The 17,563-nt window shown below is 42.2% G+C and overlaps 2 protein-coding genes across 7 annotated transcripts in view; both read right to left on the reverse strand.

Annotated features, from left to right (window-relative positions):
• Positions 1 to 5,565, reverse strand: part of fes (FES proto-oncogene, tyrosine kinase) — a 28,403-nt gene extending 22,838 nt beyond the window's left edge. The window contains exon 1 of one of the 3 annotated variants that reach the window (XM_076882757.1): positions 5,437 to 5,565. In XM_076882757.1, coding sequence (XP_076738872.1) covers positions 5,437 to 5,452 — 16 coding nt within the window. In that variant the 5' untranslated portion in view covers positions 5,453 to 5,565. Of the gene's footprint in view, positions 1 to 4,917; positions 5,336 to 5,399 lie in introns of those variants that run through there. The other 2 variants (XM_076882758.1, XM_076882759.1) reach the window with 2 other exon arrangements.
• Positions 5,566 to 5,895: 330 nt separating this feature from the next.
• furina (furin (paired basic amino acid cleaving enzyme) a) overlaps positions 5,896 to 17,563 on the reverse strand; it is an 84,626-nt gene continuing 72,958 nt past the window's right edge. For all 4 annotated transcript variants that reach the window (XM_076882760.1, XM_076882763.1, XM_076882762.1 and 1 more), the window contains exons 13-16: positions 13,629 to 13,808; positions 13,411 to 13,535; positions 11,999 to 12,121; positions 5,896 to 11,070 (exon numbers count right to left, since the gene is read on the reverse strand). In XM_076882760.1, the coding sequence (XP_076738875.1) occupies positions 10,463 to 11,070; positions 11,999 to 12,121; positions 13,411 to 13,535; positions 13,629 to 13,808 (1,036 nt within the window). In that variant the 3' untranslated portion in view covers positions 5,896 to 10,462. The remainder of the gene's footprint in view (positions 11,071 to 11,998; positions 12,122 to 13,410; positions 13,536 to 13,628; positions 13,809 to 17,563) is intronic.

Here is a 17,563-nt window from a genome sequence, read left to right on the forward strand (position 1 = left end):
GTGGTGTCTTGTAACCATTATTGTTTTTTAGAAGAATAGTTTTAAACAACACCAGACTGTAAACACGGAGGGTGCATGTTGCATATAATGCAAATACTCCTCTTGTTTTTTAACACCACAGTATGAAGCCAGTCTCACGTCATTACTTTCATTTATGACTTGGTTGGTGTCTGGTGCAACCACCGTGCTGTAAATTCATTGGGGTAATTATTCTGGCCATACATCATCAGATACACTCATTATACAGGCTGCAGGGAAGACAAAGGGACACAAACATACACACACACACACAAAAATGCAGCTCTGCTCAGAGTTGGTTGTACAGACCACAGAGGAAATGTCAGCTTTTATGTTTAGTTACAGAGTCAACAAAGAGCTGCAGACCACGCTCTTAGTTAGAGACTACTCTTCATGTTTGATGTCCTAATGTCACCTCATGCTGCCACTTCTGCAGCAGACTTTATATCATGTTGTAATGCTGTACCTGTGAGTTACTTTAAATGAAAGCTGTTGAAAGGATGGAAAGTACATTGACTCGGATTCTGAACGTTGCAACTCTGACAAAAGAAAAACGCAGAAGTGCAACAAAAGAGTTTTGACACTTAAATTGCAAAACCGTTTAGCACGATCGTGATACCGACTTTGAATGTTTTTTGGGGGGTTTTAAACCGTGGCGTTTTATAGTGTCAAATCTTTACGTGCATTGTTTTTACATCAGCAGTTTATTTCTCAGTGAGAGCGGTTTACTGTTTCTTCTCTGTATTGTGGTGTGGCTGAGAGAGAGTTAACAGTTTTGTGCTGTCTGGACATAATTTGCTTACCATACAAAGAACGCTGAATAATGAAAACTACTACAGACTAGCTCAAAAACTGAAAACCTACAGTAAGCAGAGCCAAATATGGGCATACTCTGGGCCCACAGCTGCCCAAACTATGCCCTTACCTTAGGTGTAAATGGTTCATATATAGCGCTTTTCTACTCAGCACTCAAAGCACTTTATGCAACTCATTCACACTTTTTTTTCTATTCTCTTCCTATATAACATGCACACACACATTCATACTTCTACAGATGCATCAGAGAGCAACTTGGGGTTAGTGTCCTGCACAAGGACATTTGGCATACAAACTGGAGGGATCTAACCATTAAAATTCCAATTAGCTGATGGCCTGCTCCACATATGCCCCATGGTCCATTATCGCCACCAACTGGTATGGAGTGTGAACCAGAAAGCTACTTTAAGCAGTTCACTCATTCAATCAAGTCTGCTCTGTATCCCCTGACAGTGGATCCAAGGCGCAGGCTCTTAGGAACAACTCTGCTTTGTCTACATCTTAGGTTTCAACCTAAGATGTAGACAAAGCAGAGTTGATTCTACAGAGAGCACAAAATCACCTTTTAAGTGAAAGGATAAGACAGGTCCATTTCACTATAGATGCCCTCCAGATCAAGATCAGTCAGACTCTGCAGGAACTGGAAACCCTTCTACCCTCTCCAATCTTAGAAGAGGTTTACAAGTTTGTGGACAAGGCTCAGCGGGCCCAACACTCTAAAGGAAAAGAAAGACAACGCAGGAAATTTCACACCTTGCTTTCAAAAACACACACTCCTCATCCTGAACCTACACAACCCAGAGAAGAAAACACACCTGATGCCAGTCAGGAGAAATGGGTTAAGAACTTTTCAGACAGGATTCTCACTGAACCTGAAAAGAGAGTATTAGCCAAAGGACTCAATTTTGCCATTTCTCCACAACAGTTGCCCATAGTGGACCTCATCACAGCCACAGAATCTGCCATACGGATTAATAAATTATCACAGACAGAAGCAGAGCAAATCAGGATGAAAGTCTCAGGCACGCTCTCCAGTGCCAAAGTCCCTCCATCCAACCTCACAATACAGGAAAAGAAGGCCGTCGCTTCCCTGAGCAAAGGACCACAACATCACTGTTTTACCAGCTGATAAGGGAAGATGCACCGTGGTCCTAAACACTACAGATTACCATACAAAGATCACTACTCTCCTCAGTGACAACAATACCTACGAAGCCTTAAAGCGAGACCCCACAAGCAGCTACAAAAAGAAAGTTATAGCTTGCCTTCAAGACTTTGAAAAGGACAAAATTATTGACCGCCTTACATATCACCGCCTTTACCCAGGGGATGCCATACCCTGCATTTACAGACTTCCTAAAATCCACAAGGAAGCTGTCCCACTCAGACCCATAGTCAGTAGCATAAACTCAGCCACTTACAACATTGCTAAACACCTTGCTACCATCCTTGCGCCTCTCGTGGGGAACACCCCACACCACATCAAGAACTCCACCGACTTCGCCGACAAGGTCCAGAAACTTACCCTGGATCCAGATGAAACCATGGTGTCCTTTGATGTAGTCTCTCTCTTCACTTGCATACCCACCACGGAGGCCGTGGAGACTGTCAGAAAACGACTACAAGAAGACAGCTCCTTGGAGGACAGGACCAACTTCACACCCGATCAGATTTGCACACTGTTAGACCTCTGCCTCACCACTACATATTTCAAGTACAACGAAGGCTTTTACAGACAAAAACATGGCTGTGCCATGGGCTCCCCCGTGTCACCTATTGTAGCCAACCTTTACATGGAGGAAGTGGAAAGGAAGGCTCTTGGCTCTTTCAAAGGAAGAGTACCCAGCCACTGGTACAGATATGTGGACGACACCTGGGTCAAAATCAAGACACAAGAAGTGGAATCCTTCACTGCGCACATCAACGCTGTGGATAAAAACATCAAGTTCACCAGGGAAGACACAAAGGACAACTGTTTGCCTTTCCTGGACTGCGCCGTGCACATTGAAGAGAACGGCAAACTCAACATCGAAGTTTACCAGAAGCCCACACACACGGACCAGTACCTCCTCTTTGACTCCCATCACCCTTTGGAAGACAAACTTGGAGTAATTAGGACCCTACACCACCGGGCAGAACGTGTTCCCTCTAAGCCTGAAGGTAAAAAGAAGGAACACACACATGTAAAGGAAGCACTCAAAACGTGCGGCTATCCTAAATGGGCGTTCTTAAAGTCAGCAAAGAGGCACAGAAAAGAAGACCAGACACCAGCGAGGGAGGATAAGAAGGACAGACGCAACAACATTGTCATCCCCTATGTAGCCGGTGTATCAGAGAAACTCAGGAGAGTTTTCTCCAAGCATGACATCCCAGTGTATTTCAGACCCAGCAACACGCTTAGACAGAAACTGGTTCACCCGAAAGACAAAACGCCAAAACACAAACTTAGCAATGTGGTGTATGCTGTACAGTGCAGCGAGGAATGCTCAGACCTCTACATTGGAGAGACCAAACAGCCACTTCACAAGCGCATGGCACAACACAGAAGAGCCACCTCCACAGGACAAGACTCAGCAGTCCATCTGCATCTTAAGGATAAAGGACACTCTTTCGAGGATGCCAATGTTCACATTTTGGACAGAGAGGACAGATGGTTCGAAAGAGGAGTGAAAGAAGCCATCTATGTCCACTGTGAGCGACCATCTTTGAACAGAGGCGGGGGTTTACGACACCAACTCTCTGCCATCTATAATCCAGTTTTGAGATCCCTTCCCAGACGCCTTAACGCCCACTCACATCCTGGGCCATCTGACCTCAGGAATTCGCATGATAAGGTGGGGCCAGGTTTCACAATGAACACACCCGAAACTCTGGCTGATTGGGACCCACACCCAGTTTCACACCTTGGCTCAGGCGATTAGAGGATCATCAGGGGGTCCTTTTGTCCCTCTGTGGGGGGTCACTCCCACTAGGTTTATATCTGGGACTCTCCACCATTTGACCTTAGAACTGAAGAAGCTTCTCGGATGAGAGGTGAAACGTCTTCAAGCAACTTAAAGAAGTCCAGACGCTTTTCTTTCCAAGCTCCTTTGACTACGATGACCTGGATGACTGAGAACCTTCACAGAAATACTAACTTGGAAAATGTAATCTGGCCTGGTAGCTTTTGCTTCAATTCCTTTTCTAGTAGATCAATATCATCCAGTTTAACTTCCATACTCATTACTTAGTGAAGGTTTGAATCAGTTGCCCTTCTCTCAGCCACATATTTCTGACAGTGCAAGAAAACATGTACAGTACTGCAATTTCATCTTCGCCCCGTCAGTCACATTTCCCAGTACCGTGTTTCCTTACCATTATAAATAGTCTGTGTATTCCACCAATGAAAATTTCAGATGTAGCTTCCAGCTAGTCCAAGTAAGATCCCTCAGGCTCTGACACAATAACATGGTGATGACCATAGTGGCCTACAACCAACATGAATATTACTATATCACAACCTCACACAATAGAATGGCGTGAAATAGATTAACCATTAAGCGACAGTTATCTGGATCAAAAATGCCTTGTTGATACCAGCGGTCAAGAAGAATTAAAGGATGACCACTCATTAGAACCGAGGTATGCAGAAGAGCATCTCTGAATCTGAATGCAAAACACGTTGAACCTTGAAGCAGAACATTGTACTGGGTGCTCCAGATGTCAGCTAAGAACAGGAAACTGAGGCTACAATTCATGCAGATTCACCAAAAGTGGACAGAAGAAGACTGATCTGATAAAGTCTCAATTTTGGTTGCAACATTCATATAGTAATCTGAGAACTGCTTAACTGTGAGATTTCTCATGATGCCGCACTTGGTTAAACACATTTCATTGAAAATGTTTACTCTTTGCTAACTTACATATGACAAATAAAGCTGAAGCTGAAATTGGCAGGGTCAGAATTTGACAAACAGCACGAAAGCACTGATCCATCCCTCTTCATATCAGTGGTTCAGGCTGCTGATGGTGTGGGGAATCATTTCTTGGTACAGTTTGAATCTTTTGTTACCACCTGAGCATCATTTAAACACCACAGCCTACCTGAGGATTGTTGGCAGTCATCCCTTTATGCCCACAGTGCACACATCCTCTGATGGATCCTTCCAGCAGGATAGCGCGCTGTGTTACAAACTTCAAACCATCTCAGACTGCTATTTTTAAACACAACACCGAGATCACGGTACCCAAAAGGCCTACACAGTCAATTCAACTGAGCATCCTTGGGATGTGGAGAAAGAGGAGATTCTCATAATGGATGTGCAAACTGACATATCTGCAGCAGCTGACTGATGCCTTCATGTCATCATGGAAACAAGTCTGAGGCATGTTTCCAGCACCCTGTTGAATCTATGCTGTGAATAAAAACCGCTCCGAGGACAAGCGCACAATACGGCACTAGCAGGGTGTACCTAATACAGTGTCCGATTAGGTTTGTTTATCATGTTTGCCATCCAAATTTAGCACGTTAGCTTAGTAAAACTACAAATTAGCACAAAATTGTTATTTTCCAGTACTGCACTCACTGATGATACAATGCTAATGATCGGCTCCATTACAAACCATCGGGTTGTCTCATCACTCCGAGAACCTCCGTGATCTTGCAGCTCTGCCAGCTTCCGGTGCAGGAGGAGATGACCTTTACGAGGTAATCAAAGCTTCAAATCAGCCATTTTTAGATTTATAAATAAGTGGGCGGAGTCACTGAACTTTGTCGTCACACCTGGCATTTAGATCTTGTTACAAGCTCAGTAGGAATAGTCTTACATATTATTATCATCAATCCAATAAATCCATGATGCTAAAATAGCATAAACGTTTCTGCAGGATGATTTTACCCCCGACATTTAACCACATGTAATGCTCATACTTCAGTACTTGCATTTAAAAATACTTTAATGTAGGATATTTTCTTGAAACTATTTTATGTACCGTTAAACTGTCCACCATCTCTGTGCTTCTCGCATTCATTAACCAACAACAGCATCAAGTTTCAATCATTTAAGTAAAAGAAAAAACACATTCAAATTTGCATAGATCTTTATTTTTAGTAGAATCTATAATTGACATCAATTAAATAAAAAGGAGAAAAGAGCAAAAAAAAAAAAATCCTTAAATTACAAGAAAATTACACTGCACCTTTCATATAGTACAAAAATAGGCCTTATTTTAGAGTTATGTTCCATGTAGGATATTCATTCTTGTACATTACCATAGGTCACACGTATCTGTAAGGTACTGTGTGCAGCCACAGGTCAGGAACCTCACGAAGAGGCGGGAGGAGGTCAACGGAGTCGACTGAGGCTGCTCCACTGACCGCTCCTCCATCACAAAGTGTTTCCTTTCTACTTTATTAACACGCGTGTGCACACACGGACGCACTCAGGTCTGATTCAGCCCTTAAGTTAATGGCGATGGGATACATTCTACCTCCTCCCTCCGCAGCTGCTGAACATACAAGGTGTCGTCGCAGATCGTCAAAAACGACAACAAAAAGAGAAAAGAAAAAAAAAAGGCAGAGGTGACTGAATGGTTTCAATAAAAACACTCTGAACACAAGCCAAGGGTCGATGGATTGTGACAACCTGGAAGCAACACATATTCATACTAAACAGACAGCATTAACATGATTGTCTTTGGTTATGCCAAAGATATTGCTCCTATTAACTTCATCCGACTTCATATTAATCTCACGTTAGACTACATCCTAAAGCAGGACGGGAGCAACGTCGAGCTCCACATGACTTAAATCAGCAATGTAAAGACGAGCCTTCATGGCAGCAATGAGGGAGTCTTCTCTTTATAACCAGGGCAGATGTTTTGCGACATGCAGTGTTTTTTTTCCTTCTAAATTTAAGAGCAGCTACAGTGGTAGGGCTTTTTAGCTACGAGCTGCTTTCTGGCACTCGTCTTATTTTAGTGTGTGGGGTTTTTTTTTTGTGTGTTTTTTTTTAGTTTTTTTTTTTATCGTATTCTCACCGTTAAAAGAATCAGCTGGCTGCTGATGGTTTTCTGCAGCTCCGGCTCTTCGGAAGCAGAAGCTACTTAATTCTGCCTGCATTCATGGATTTCCCAAGTTTAACACCCGATTGCTCAGGGCTCTGAGATCATCTGATTAAAGTATTTTTTATTTTTACTTTTTTATTATTTTTAAGTTTAAGCTGCAGTGAATACAACATTAGCCAAGACGAATAAATCATTTCGTGTGCGCACTTGAGGGGCCACAGAAACCTGTCTGAACACCCGCAGTGTTGGATTTTTAAGAAGAAAAAACAAAAAAACAAAACCACTCTTCCTGGAAGCAATACAAGTCCAAAGGAAAATGCACAGTGCATAATCTTGACTAGACCAGGAATCAATTAGCGCACAGTAATTGGAACGCATTGGTTGAATCCCATGTTATACTTCTTCAAAAGATGCATCCAGAGTTTAAGAAAAACGGTTTATGGAAGCAATTTTGTTTCTGCATTAGCCCATTATCTGTTGTTTACACACTTCGCAGCATGCTGGGAAGTCAATAAGATTTGGTGGCTCAAGTCTGAAGCTGGAGTTATTACATTTTTAAATTAGCACCCTCCTCAAAGTGGAACTAATCAAAGCCTAAATGGCAGTAGGCACTAATGTACAACCCACAGACCCCTGCAGAACAAGCCTGCCACATTAGCTTTGTTCCTTTTGGGGCATTTTCTCCAAATCCTCATTTTCAGTTTGGCTTCTGATCCAGAAGCGGCCACAGTAAGCCAAATGTGTTACACCTGCACCAGCCATTCGAGATGAATTACGCTTCCTGGCTGAGCGCTGTGTTTGAAAGCATGCATACCAATCTTCCTCCATTCTTTTCAAGAGGATTTTTGGCAGGTATTGGTAATCAAAATCTGCATTCTTTTGCCTTTGGAGAATTTCTTTTTTCCAAATAAGACTTGATTTCTAAATCTGCAATTTAAATGATCTGCATACAGTGAATAACATTTTCTGTGGAGGCTTTTCTAGTGAGGCAGTTAAATCAAAAGTTAAAATCCATTTGTTTGTGTGCTTCTGCACCTTGCCCCCCTCCCACCCCAAAAGAAAACAAACAAACAAAGGAATTGATTGTCAGTGACAGAAACTTAAAAAGAATAAAATAAGGTCTGAAACCCCAGGAGGAGATGCCTGGGTAAAGATGAAGAAAACAAACGCCCCCAGCAATCTCAGGTTGATTTAGCACTTAAATGCTGGCCATCAAGATGTAAGAGCAATTCTCCTACCCAGCCTCTTTGAGTAAGAGGCTTTAACACCCAGGTGTGTCTGCACATGAATGCTGATCCTAAAGGCAATAAATTTTTAGGACAGATAGGAGTTCCAGGGGAGTAAAATTTACACAGCAGCTTTACAGTTTCTGAATTGCAATTGTTTGTTTCTCCTCTAAAACATAAATGTGACATACAAACCTACAGTCCTTAAAAAATAAAATAAAAAATAAAAAAATTAAATTACCATTTCCCAGAAGCGATTTCATCTCTAACCTACATATAATCTGACCTCTATGATCATTTATCAGCTCCTCAAAACGAAACCTTGCTGAATGATATGAGAGGTAGATAGAAGGACGAGCAGCTGCAGTCGCCAATGCATGTCATCACCATGACAACCTCTCTCAGCAAGCTCCACTGATTTTGAAAGTCATAATTTCAACATAACAAAAAAAGATCACTGGAATCAAAATGGCTACACTGGATTAAATAATGAGATGCAAATTTCAGATGATGACCAGCCAGGGAGGGAAAGAAGAAGAAGAAGGAGGAGGAGGGGGACGAAGAAGAAGAAAAAAAAGCTTAAAGCAATTTTCCCTAAAGGAATGAATAAAATCTCTCAGAATAAATAGTTTGCTGCAGTATTATTCAGAATATAATTAATTGGCAAGTACACTAAAGACATCATCTGAAATTCAGATTAGATGCAGACTGGAGGGTAAGTGCAGAGATGCTGATGAGACGTGGAGTCTCGCTGCAGGATTTTTAAACAATATCTGAAATTTGAAGAAGAAAGCAGAGACTGGAAGGATGGAGGAAGGAAATCTTCACTTCAGAGGGCAGATAAACATTCCTGAACCTCATATGCAATAAACTAACACTCGCACTCTCCCACACGCAAAGCAACTTTCACTCGTTAAGATATGCGGTGTGTTTGTAGTGCTGATGTGATGAGAGGAGAGCCGGTATATTGTTACAGCTCTGTCAGAAATCAGTCACAAGTCAGTCAACACCTTCCAGCTGCTTTGAGAAGCTTTTGCGCTCAAGTCACACATTGTTTTGGGTTCTCCAAGCAGCCCTGCATCTTCTCCCACAGCCCCAGGATGTAAGCACTTCAGACACAGAAATTAAATATCCCTGGCAGGGATTATGCCTCAGGGTTGATTGAATAGCCTGCAAGTTTGTGTGTGTGTGTGTGTTGTTTTCTTATAATTTCCTTTTTCTTTTTTGTTTTGATACCCTTCCATGTAATGGTTGGGGGAGGTTACGAGCACAGGAGAATTTATAGCTTCCAAAACAGGAATAAGTTCAGCTGGAATCCCAAAAGGCTGAAGGAGGCTTTGCTCGCTGAATGACTCACAGTTTGTTCTTTCAGAGCTGGGAGAAACCTTTTCACATAACAGGAACAATAACTGTACTGGCTTAAAAGTGACTGCATGAAATAAGAATTGTATCTTCAGTAGATACTGCAATTGTCCTGTCATAGAGAGAGAGACACTGCAGAGATGGCATATCCTGAAAGGTCTGCATTGTACGTCTGACTGCTGATGGATTATAAACCATTGAAGTCTGGATATTTTCTCATCAACTGCTACGCTTTAGATTTGTTTGATCTTGAAAATGCACTTTAAAAATGTAAATAACTGGAGAGCATTGTATTTGTCAACAGATTATAGACAGCGAGGTCATTAAATGACACTTCAGAGAGAATAAATATTTTCAAATTGGATTTCATGGTTCATAATACAATTTTTGGCCATCACGTTTTAGTTAAAGCACTAAATATGACAGGACCCGCTTAAGCTTCTCTGCACTGTTCACTGTTCATTAGATTTACACGCTCACATTCACACAATGATTTAGAGATGCACACGCATACATGCACAGACACACACATACACGCAATCTCATCTGGCTACTGCACTGAGACTAAACGACACAGTGGGAGGAGAAAAAAAAGAGGAAGAAAGCAAATAATAATCATTTGTTTACTGTAACAAAAAGGAGCTGGAGGGGAAAATGGACTCTGCACAGACAGACACTGTTAGTGATTGAGGGCAAAGGGAGGGAGAGAGCCAGTTTAATAGAAAAGCGCCCAAGTGTGAACAGAGCAAAGCTCAGGCCATCCCGAGCTCTGAGAGACAACAGCTTCCCATCAGGTCTCCCACAGCACAGCGGAGCGACCAGATCCCGAAACAGAACTCAGATGAGAATCCGATAGGACAGAAAAAGAAAATGAACTGGAGATTAAACCAGAAAAAGACTGTGAGAGGAGACAGTCACCACAGCCCTGAATTATCAGACAAATGGTGGTGTGAGGATTTTAAAAGCAGGAGAGAGGGAGGGACGTGGAGGAGGCATTAAAGAGCACTTTGTGTTTTGATAAAGGCAGTCCTCTCATTTTGGACGTCAAACTCTTCGTTTTCCGAGTCTGTATTTACCCCTTCCTCCCCCCACACTGTTGGGATGCCACGGTACGACACCACCCTATTTCCGCCGAGACTGAAGGTGCCCCCGAGACCACCGCCAGCCTCCAGAGAGGGCAACTTGAGGAGCGCGCCGGAGTGCAGCTGCAGCATCAGGAAGATGCCAGCGAAAGTGGCGATGATGGCCATGCAGCTGAGCACAGCAATGGTTATGGGGAGCCGGGAGCCTGACTCTAGCTGCGATCTCTGGTTACTTGGCCCTACCATGAAGCTATCAGGGGACTCGCGCATGTACTGGTTAAGATGCAGGCAGGTGCCAGAGTTGGGGTCCAGGGAGCTGTGCGGGGGACAGGACAGACAGGACCGAGGGCTGAGGCTGCTGCAGGTCAGGCAGGGCTGTGGGCAGGGCAGGCAGGCTGGGACGGAAGCTGGTTCCATAAAGTTTCCCACGGTGTAGTTGAGAGGCTGGGAGCCCACCGAGAAGCCTGCTGGACATTCTTTCACACAGCCCTGCTGAAAGAGGTAGTAGCCTGCATTGCACTCTGTAACACATAGAGAAATAGAAATGAACCTCTGCACCTTTCAGCTCTTCATATGAGTCACACAACCAAAAAACAGAACCAGGATTCGTGCCCTGAGAGCACATTTAACAAGGCTGTGCCTGCCCTCTGTTTCAAGGCAATTTTTTTGTTTTGCTCTTACACTTTTACTAGAGCTGCTTTCACTTACTAAATCTTTACATGTCTATGCTGAGTGCAGCACGCTTAAACAAGACACATTTCCATAGGCACCAAGTTCAGATGCAGACCATCGCCTGTAGTGACAATTAACAGACAGCAGTGAGGGTAATAGAGCTGAAAACAGGAGACCCAACAGAAGGAGGAAATTTTCGCTTCCTGCTGCATCTTGTCAGCTTGTTCAAAAACAGAATTATAGTTTTGAGCCCTGAGACATAGCACACCCAGTGCCATATGACACATGGATATGACAACACATGATAATCGCATACATGATAACTACATTGCACTCACCCTGTTTATAAGCATGCAAGTACCACTGAAAGCCTGTAGGGGTCAGACTGGCACTGTTTCAGGAAACATGTACTTCACACTGCCTTGGTGCTCAGTGGCATGTTTAGACCTTGCCTATAGCACTAGTTGGACTCGGTAGAACACAGTAGAAGGATTACGTTTATTTTAAATGAGATTATTAAAAAGAGACGTGGAGTAAACGTAAGTCTGAGCAGAAACCAGCTCTTATATTAAATTTTATGCAAATAATAAGGCTACACAATGGAGTTGTGCATAGACAAGTTTGCATAGAAATACAGACAAAAGGCAAATGGATGCAGCCGAGATCATATGTCATGAACGGGCTAGTTCAAGTGTAACACCTTAACATAAAACTACACTTCTCCTCTACTGTGGCTGAAAGGACCCGTGAGGAGCAAAGCAGAGACAACAGTCTTACCAATGCATATCTGCCTCAGATCCAACGTCTTGCAGCTGTCATTGCCAGGCTGAGACTTTTCAGAGGAGCTGGAAGTTGTTGAGCTGGTGCCATACAGCACCAGGATGAACTGGGTCAGAGTGCCTGGGCGGAGAGACAGATGAAAAACTAAAATTAACTGTGGGGGGGTGAAAAAAGTAGGCCTGTCAAGCCTAGCAAGGCTCCAGCACTCCCTTGGGTGGTTTTTGTAAATGTATCCTCATCTCCTATTAGACTCTTGGATTTTCTGCATAAAGTGACAGAAAATTGCTCCTTGATATGGGCTGCAAATTTAAAGACAGCATGATTTCACTCTGTGCCTAACAAGTTATAAAGAGCACATCTCTCAAAAATCATTGAAGTGTGGGGCCTCATGAGAGGTTCCACTTTAGTAAATCACTCCTTACTGAGGAGGGAGGCGTGAGACTTGAATCTAGATCTTTTTTTCTTAAGTATTTTGGCTGAATATGGTGCTGTGGGTGGACCTGCTTTGTGTGATGATCCACGGCCAACCATAAACACTGAAGAATTTGTCATCCTTCCTGCAATAAGGAAAAAAGTCTGCACAGCCATACAGTCAACTAGTATAAAAATAGCAACAACACTTTGGACACAGAAGCCACTTGATCTCTAATCTCTTGGCACTGACCCTTCAACCCTTGAGCTGGACTGTAGGCCCAACAGATTAAAAGGTTACATTAAATAACACTCAAGTAATGTCATTCAGGGTCATTCTGGTGACCTAGTGGTGACCTCGCTTAGGTTTAAGACTGTTGAAAACATTCAATGTGGACTCTGAGGATCTTCGATCAGCATTTTCCAGATAAAGAGGGAAGATAAACTGATACTAAATTAGATAAAGCCTGGAAGCGATCAATCATTGCACAATGATCAGTCGCAACATTTAAACCAGGAGAAGCAATTATCGTAATACAATATAATGTTCTGCTGGATGTTACTTTGGCACATATCACACACCCATGATTGCTGCATACCAAGTTTACCCAACCTTTAGAGCACCATCCCCAACAGCATGTGAGGGGGAGGATGACAATGTGCCCTACTGATAAAATTTAAAAGCCCAGGAAGAGCTTGGAAAATGTCAAAGAGCACAAGGTGTTGACCTAGCTTCCAACAATCTTGGACCTCAGTTTTAATTAAGCAATTTTAAAATTTAGAAGGAATAAAATCAGTTCATGATGGGACTAAACTGCAACCTACAGGACCGTCACTGTGAAGCCAGACACAACAGGAAGGCCCCAGAAGTGCCCTGTCCATGCCCCGATGAGTCTGAGCAGTTGGATGGCACAAGGAGAGCTATTATTTACCAGGTGGTTGTAACGATGTGGGTAACTGGTGTATATTATCTTTATGTAATAACAAAACTGCTTTACCATAGTCACTGGCACCCGCCACATTCTCAATTTCAAGCATCCACGCCCCAGTAGGGTCCTCATCCCAAGAGTGGGTGGTCATGAAAGCCCAGTCATTAAACCCCTCTGATGAGTAGTCATGAGGCCTGCAGGAAAACAAGCGGGAGCGTAAGGAAGTATTTTGTGATTACCAGCACGCACTGTAGATCACCATGTTTGTGTAGTTGTGCATTTTTTACCTGGGGTGGAGCAGTGTGGAGCGTGTGCCAGCAGGACTAATGAGGTGGATTGCCAGGTTTCCCCTCCGGTTGTAGGACAGAGTGAGCCGGGCCTGGACGTGCTCTAATGAGGTCACATGACTGTCTGTCCCCATGCAGCCGTCCACACTCTTGTTAATATATAAATGGCTGCCAATGTTCCTGTTAACCGACAGATTAAGTCAGTGATGGACATTACTCACGGATTGTGTGTCAGTGGAATTATTAGTGGCTTATTACTAAGTGTACCACATTTTGCTCTTGGACACTGAAAGCCAACAAAAGGTGATTCGTTTCAAGCCTTGAACAGGATTAGTGTCTCGACCTGTAGCACCCCTATCCTCTGTGGAAGTAAACACACCTCTTTCTTCCTCCCCCCCCCTCCAAAATCCGCTTAGGAGATTATACGCATCCACAACAGTTCAGAGGAGGAAGGTGCAGGGTTTTAGTGGCACAGATGTGCCAAAATTATAGACAGGATGATCATTAAACTGCATCCAGACGGAGTCCCTACAGGTTTAGGATGAGTCACATTTTTCAGGATGCACTGAAAGGGCAGCATACAGTAAACACCTTTGACCTTTAAAGCAGCCTCACATGGGAAAAGTCATGTAAAAGGTTAATTTTCTGCACTATTCAGATGCCAATGAGTCATATAGTAACTGCTCATGATAATATTATAATGCAAATTGACAGCCACGCAGCATTTAAGCATGCTTGCAAAACGTATTTCATGGTTTCTCGAGGTGGGGACAGAAAATCTTAGAGAAATGGAAATTTATACCGAGAGCTGTTGAGGTTGATTTATCATTGGCAGTTGACTGCTGCAGCACAAGCGACTGTGATTTAGGGTCTGGAAGCAGCTAAATTTATGGCAGTACTGGAAACATAGAATCTGCTTTTACAAGCACACTCAGACAAAAATAAATAATTAAAAAAAAAAAAAAAAGAAGAAAAAGCTGCAAACCTAACCAGCAATCTGCCATTTAGTGTGAAAGCTCAAGTAAATGAGAAGCTACACCTTACTCTCCCTTTCCCTTTTTATCAAGAGCTAGTTAAATAAAAATCTGTTTTTTTTCTTACTTCATATGTTGCCTGATTCCAATTTGTCATAATAACTGTTACATAAATCCTTACTTTTTTGCACGTTGGTTTTTCAACAATCACTTTCAGACAGGCTGGCAAAGGTCTGCAAATATTTGCAGTCTAATTTATAAATGCAAATGCAAATTAAATTCATCACAGTCAGTCAATTAATCTGACTCAATGTGCACCAATGAGCACAACTCATCCTAGAGCGCTCTCCTTAGAACAGGGAACTCAACTCATCTGGTCGTCAGCTGCTTGTATTCTGGGTATATTGCTATGAAAAGTACGGTTGGTTCTATTTTAAGCCTATAAGGTTATGGCTGGACTCTGAATGCAAGTAGTTAATATGAATTTCTGTCTATGCAGACAAAAGCAGATTTGCAATCTCACTAATTTATCACAGCAAATCACAAACAGACTGCATGCAAGTTCCAGTTCGTCTCCATTCAACTACTAACTGAAGACCGACACAATCTTATTGCAGTTTTATCATCGTTTTGATGCATCAAGATTGCTTTACAGATGGCAACTGACTAAGTGGTCAAAGACGTGATCTAAGCAACAATCCTAAAGGCATTGAGACTGCAAATTTATTGCACATGGTTGCAATTATTTGGCCACGCCATGTTTTCAACCACTTATCCCAAGTCTGTCTGTAGCATTAAACCACCTTTGGAAACATTTTGTTTACAATTTAATTGGCTGTCTTTTTAAGTGCGTAAAGTGGGTTACGCAAAAAGTCCTAAAAGTCAACCAATCAACATGTGCATAATCAAAACTATCCCTCCAGCACAGACGTGTTCATTTCAATTCGTTGTGCATAAAGCTTTTGAACAAACACCACATGTGTAAGCCAAACTTGAAGCATTCCCATGCGTTTGGCAAAATCTAGGAAAAACAAAAAGGGATGTTTCCAAATCATAAATCACTTTTTAAAAACTATGCGAGAGCTTTTAACTGATGCCATACAGTTTTTATTTGCAAAAGATTTTGCAGACCTGGTAGTAATTTGCATCAACTTTGGTGTGAAGGAAATGGGCACACATTGATCACATTCAGTGTTCTTACAGTACATTGACACACATTTGCAACAAAGCCTGCCTCATTCAGTCAGGCATGCAGGAGCTTTTCTGTCTGCTCGTGTCACTCAAAGCCTAATTCCCCATCTCACGGCTACAAAAGTAAATGGCCTAATGTTACTGTAATTATGGTTATAATAATTCACTTTGGTCTTTAAATATAATAATTGTGCAGTATTGTTGGACTTAATATAATCATAAAATCATCATAAAATGACAAATGTGTTCCAGCTTTTTTGTGCATGTAAAAAGCCTGCATAGTTACACAGCCCTCCCAAAGAGAAAACATTGCTTCTGAACCACTGGCTGGTTTTTCTTCAGGAATCTACATCAGTCAACTCTTTTAAGTAACTCCAACTCTAAAATATCTCAGTCGTGGTATCTATGGAGCTCAGGACAAGGCAGAGGAGTGTTATTTTGATAGAAAAGTCCTCAAAAATGTGTTTGAGCACTGCGGAGCTATAACTTTGCCTTGATGAACTATGCTGAAATGTTTAAATGGCCAATCAGAAATTGAACCGATTTGAAACAAGGACGAGGTGCGAGTTACTGTGTTTTCATGGTATCATATTCACCATGCTGGCTTTTTTTTTTTTTTTTTTTTTTTTTTTTTTTTAAAGCCAGTGTTTCCCTGACAGTACACATGTGAACTAGTAACTCAGGTTATTCCTAAAAATGTTAAAACATCATGTTTTGTCTAATGCGGGAGTCTCTCCTTGAGCCAGGTCTACTTACAGTTCAAATTCATACAGCTAAACTCTTGTTTATACTTACTACCTATAATCCTAAAATAACAAACTCACAGGACAGGAGCTAATGGATATAACCACTCAGTCCCATTTGTTCACCCAGTTGACCAATCAGAGCAATTTAAGCTTAGTTAGATTGGGGCCTTTTTTAAAAAAATTTTTTTACAAGCCCTCTTTAAATGAATGTGACACTGTTACAGTTTAGACGGTAGACAAAATTCAAACAGTTTCAGACAAAGACACAGAGATATTCACTGCATCATGATAGCACAAGGCAATCACACGGGACAGCTGTCTGCACAGACAGAAAAATCAGCCTCACCCAGATTTAACTATGTGTGCCTCACATTACTGTAACTCCACAACCATTTTGGGTTACAGAAAAAATTCAAACGGGTTCTGAAAGATGACAATTAAAATCTTACCAAGCGGCCTGTTTGATACTCGGGTGATAAAGGGTTCAAATGGAGCGTCTGTTGAGTGTATTCTGGTGTAATATACGCCGTGTCAGGAAACTGATGTGTTACTGAATATAAAAGCATGTAAAAGTATGCTAGCAGAACACAAAATAAAATTATGAGCCGGTAAATGAGCATAATATGGGCTCAGTAAGCTTGCGGTCATGACTCTGTCAGAGGTAACGAGTGAAGGTAACTGACAGTGAGAAAGATACTGAAACCCTGCCTGCTCACTTATTACAAGACAGTCTTGATAAATACGTCAGCTAAACACCTAAAATGTAAATTGAATAACCTGCCTTGACTGCTGTTCCCAGACGCTCAAACCATCTGCTCTGAGCGTCTCATAGCTCCAGTAAAAGAGAGGACCCTCAAAGCCAGCAAGGGAAGTGACAGGCAGCGCATAATGAAGAGGCGATGTCTGACTGGATTTAGACTGAGACACCAGCAGAAGGAGGAATAAAATGGCTAGGAAGAAATATATAGTTTCAACAGCGAGAGGTACACATGAATTGACAAACTATTATCTTTCTTTTAAGTGT

The sequence above is a fragment of the Maylandia zebra genome, linkage group LG1 (genome assembly GCF_041146795.1).
Source record: "Maylandia zebra isolate NMK-2024a linkage group LG1, Mzebra_GT3a, whole genome shotgun sequence".
NCBI classification, from domain to species: Eukaryota; Metazoa; Chordata; class Actinopteri; order Cichliformes; family Cichlidae; genus Maylandia; species Maylandia zebra.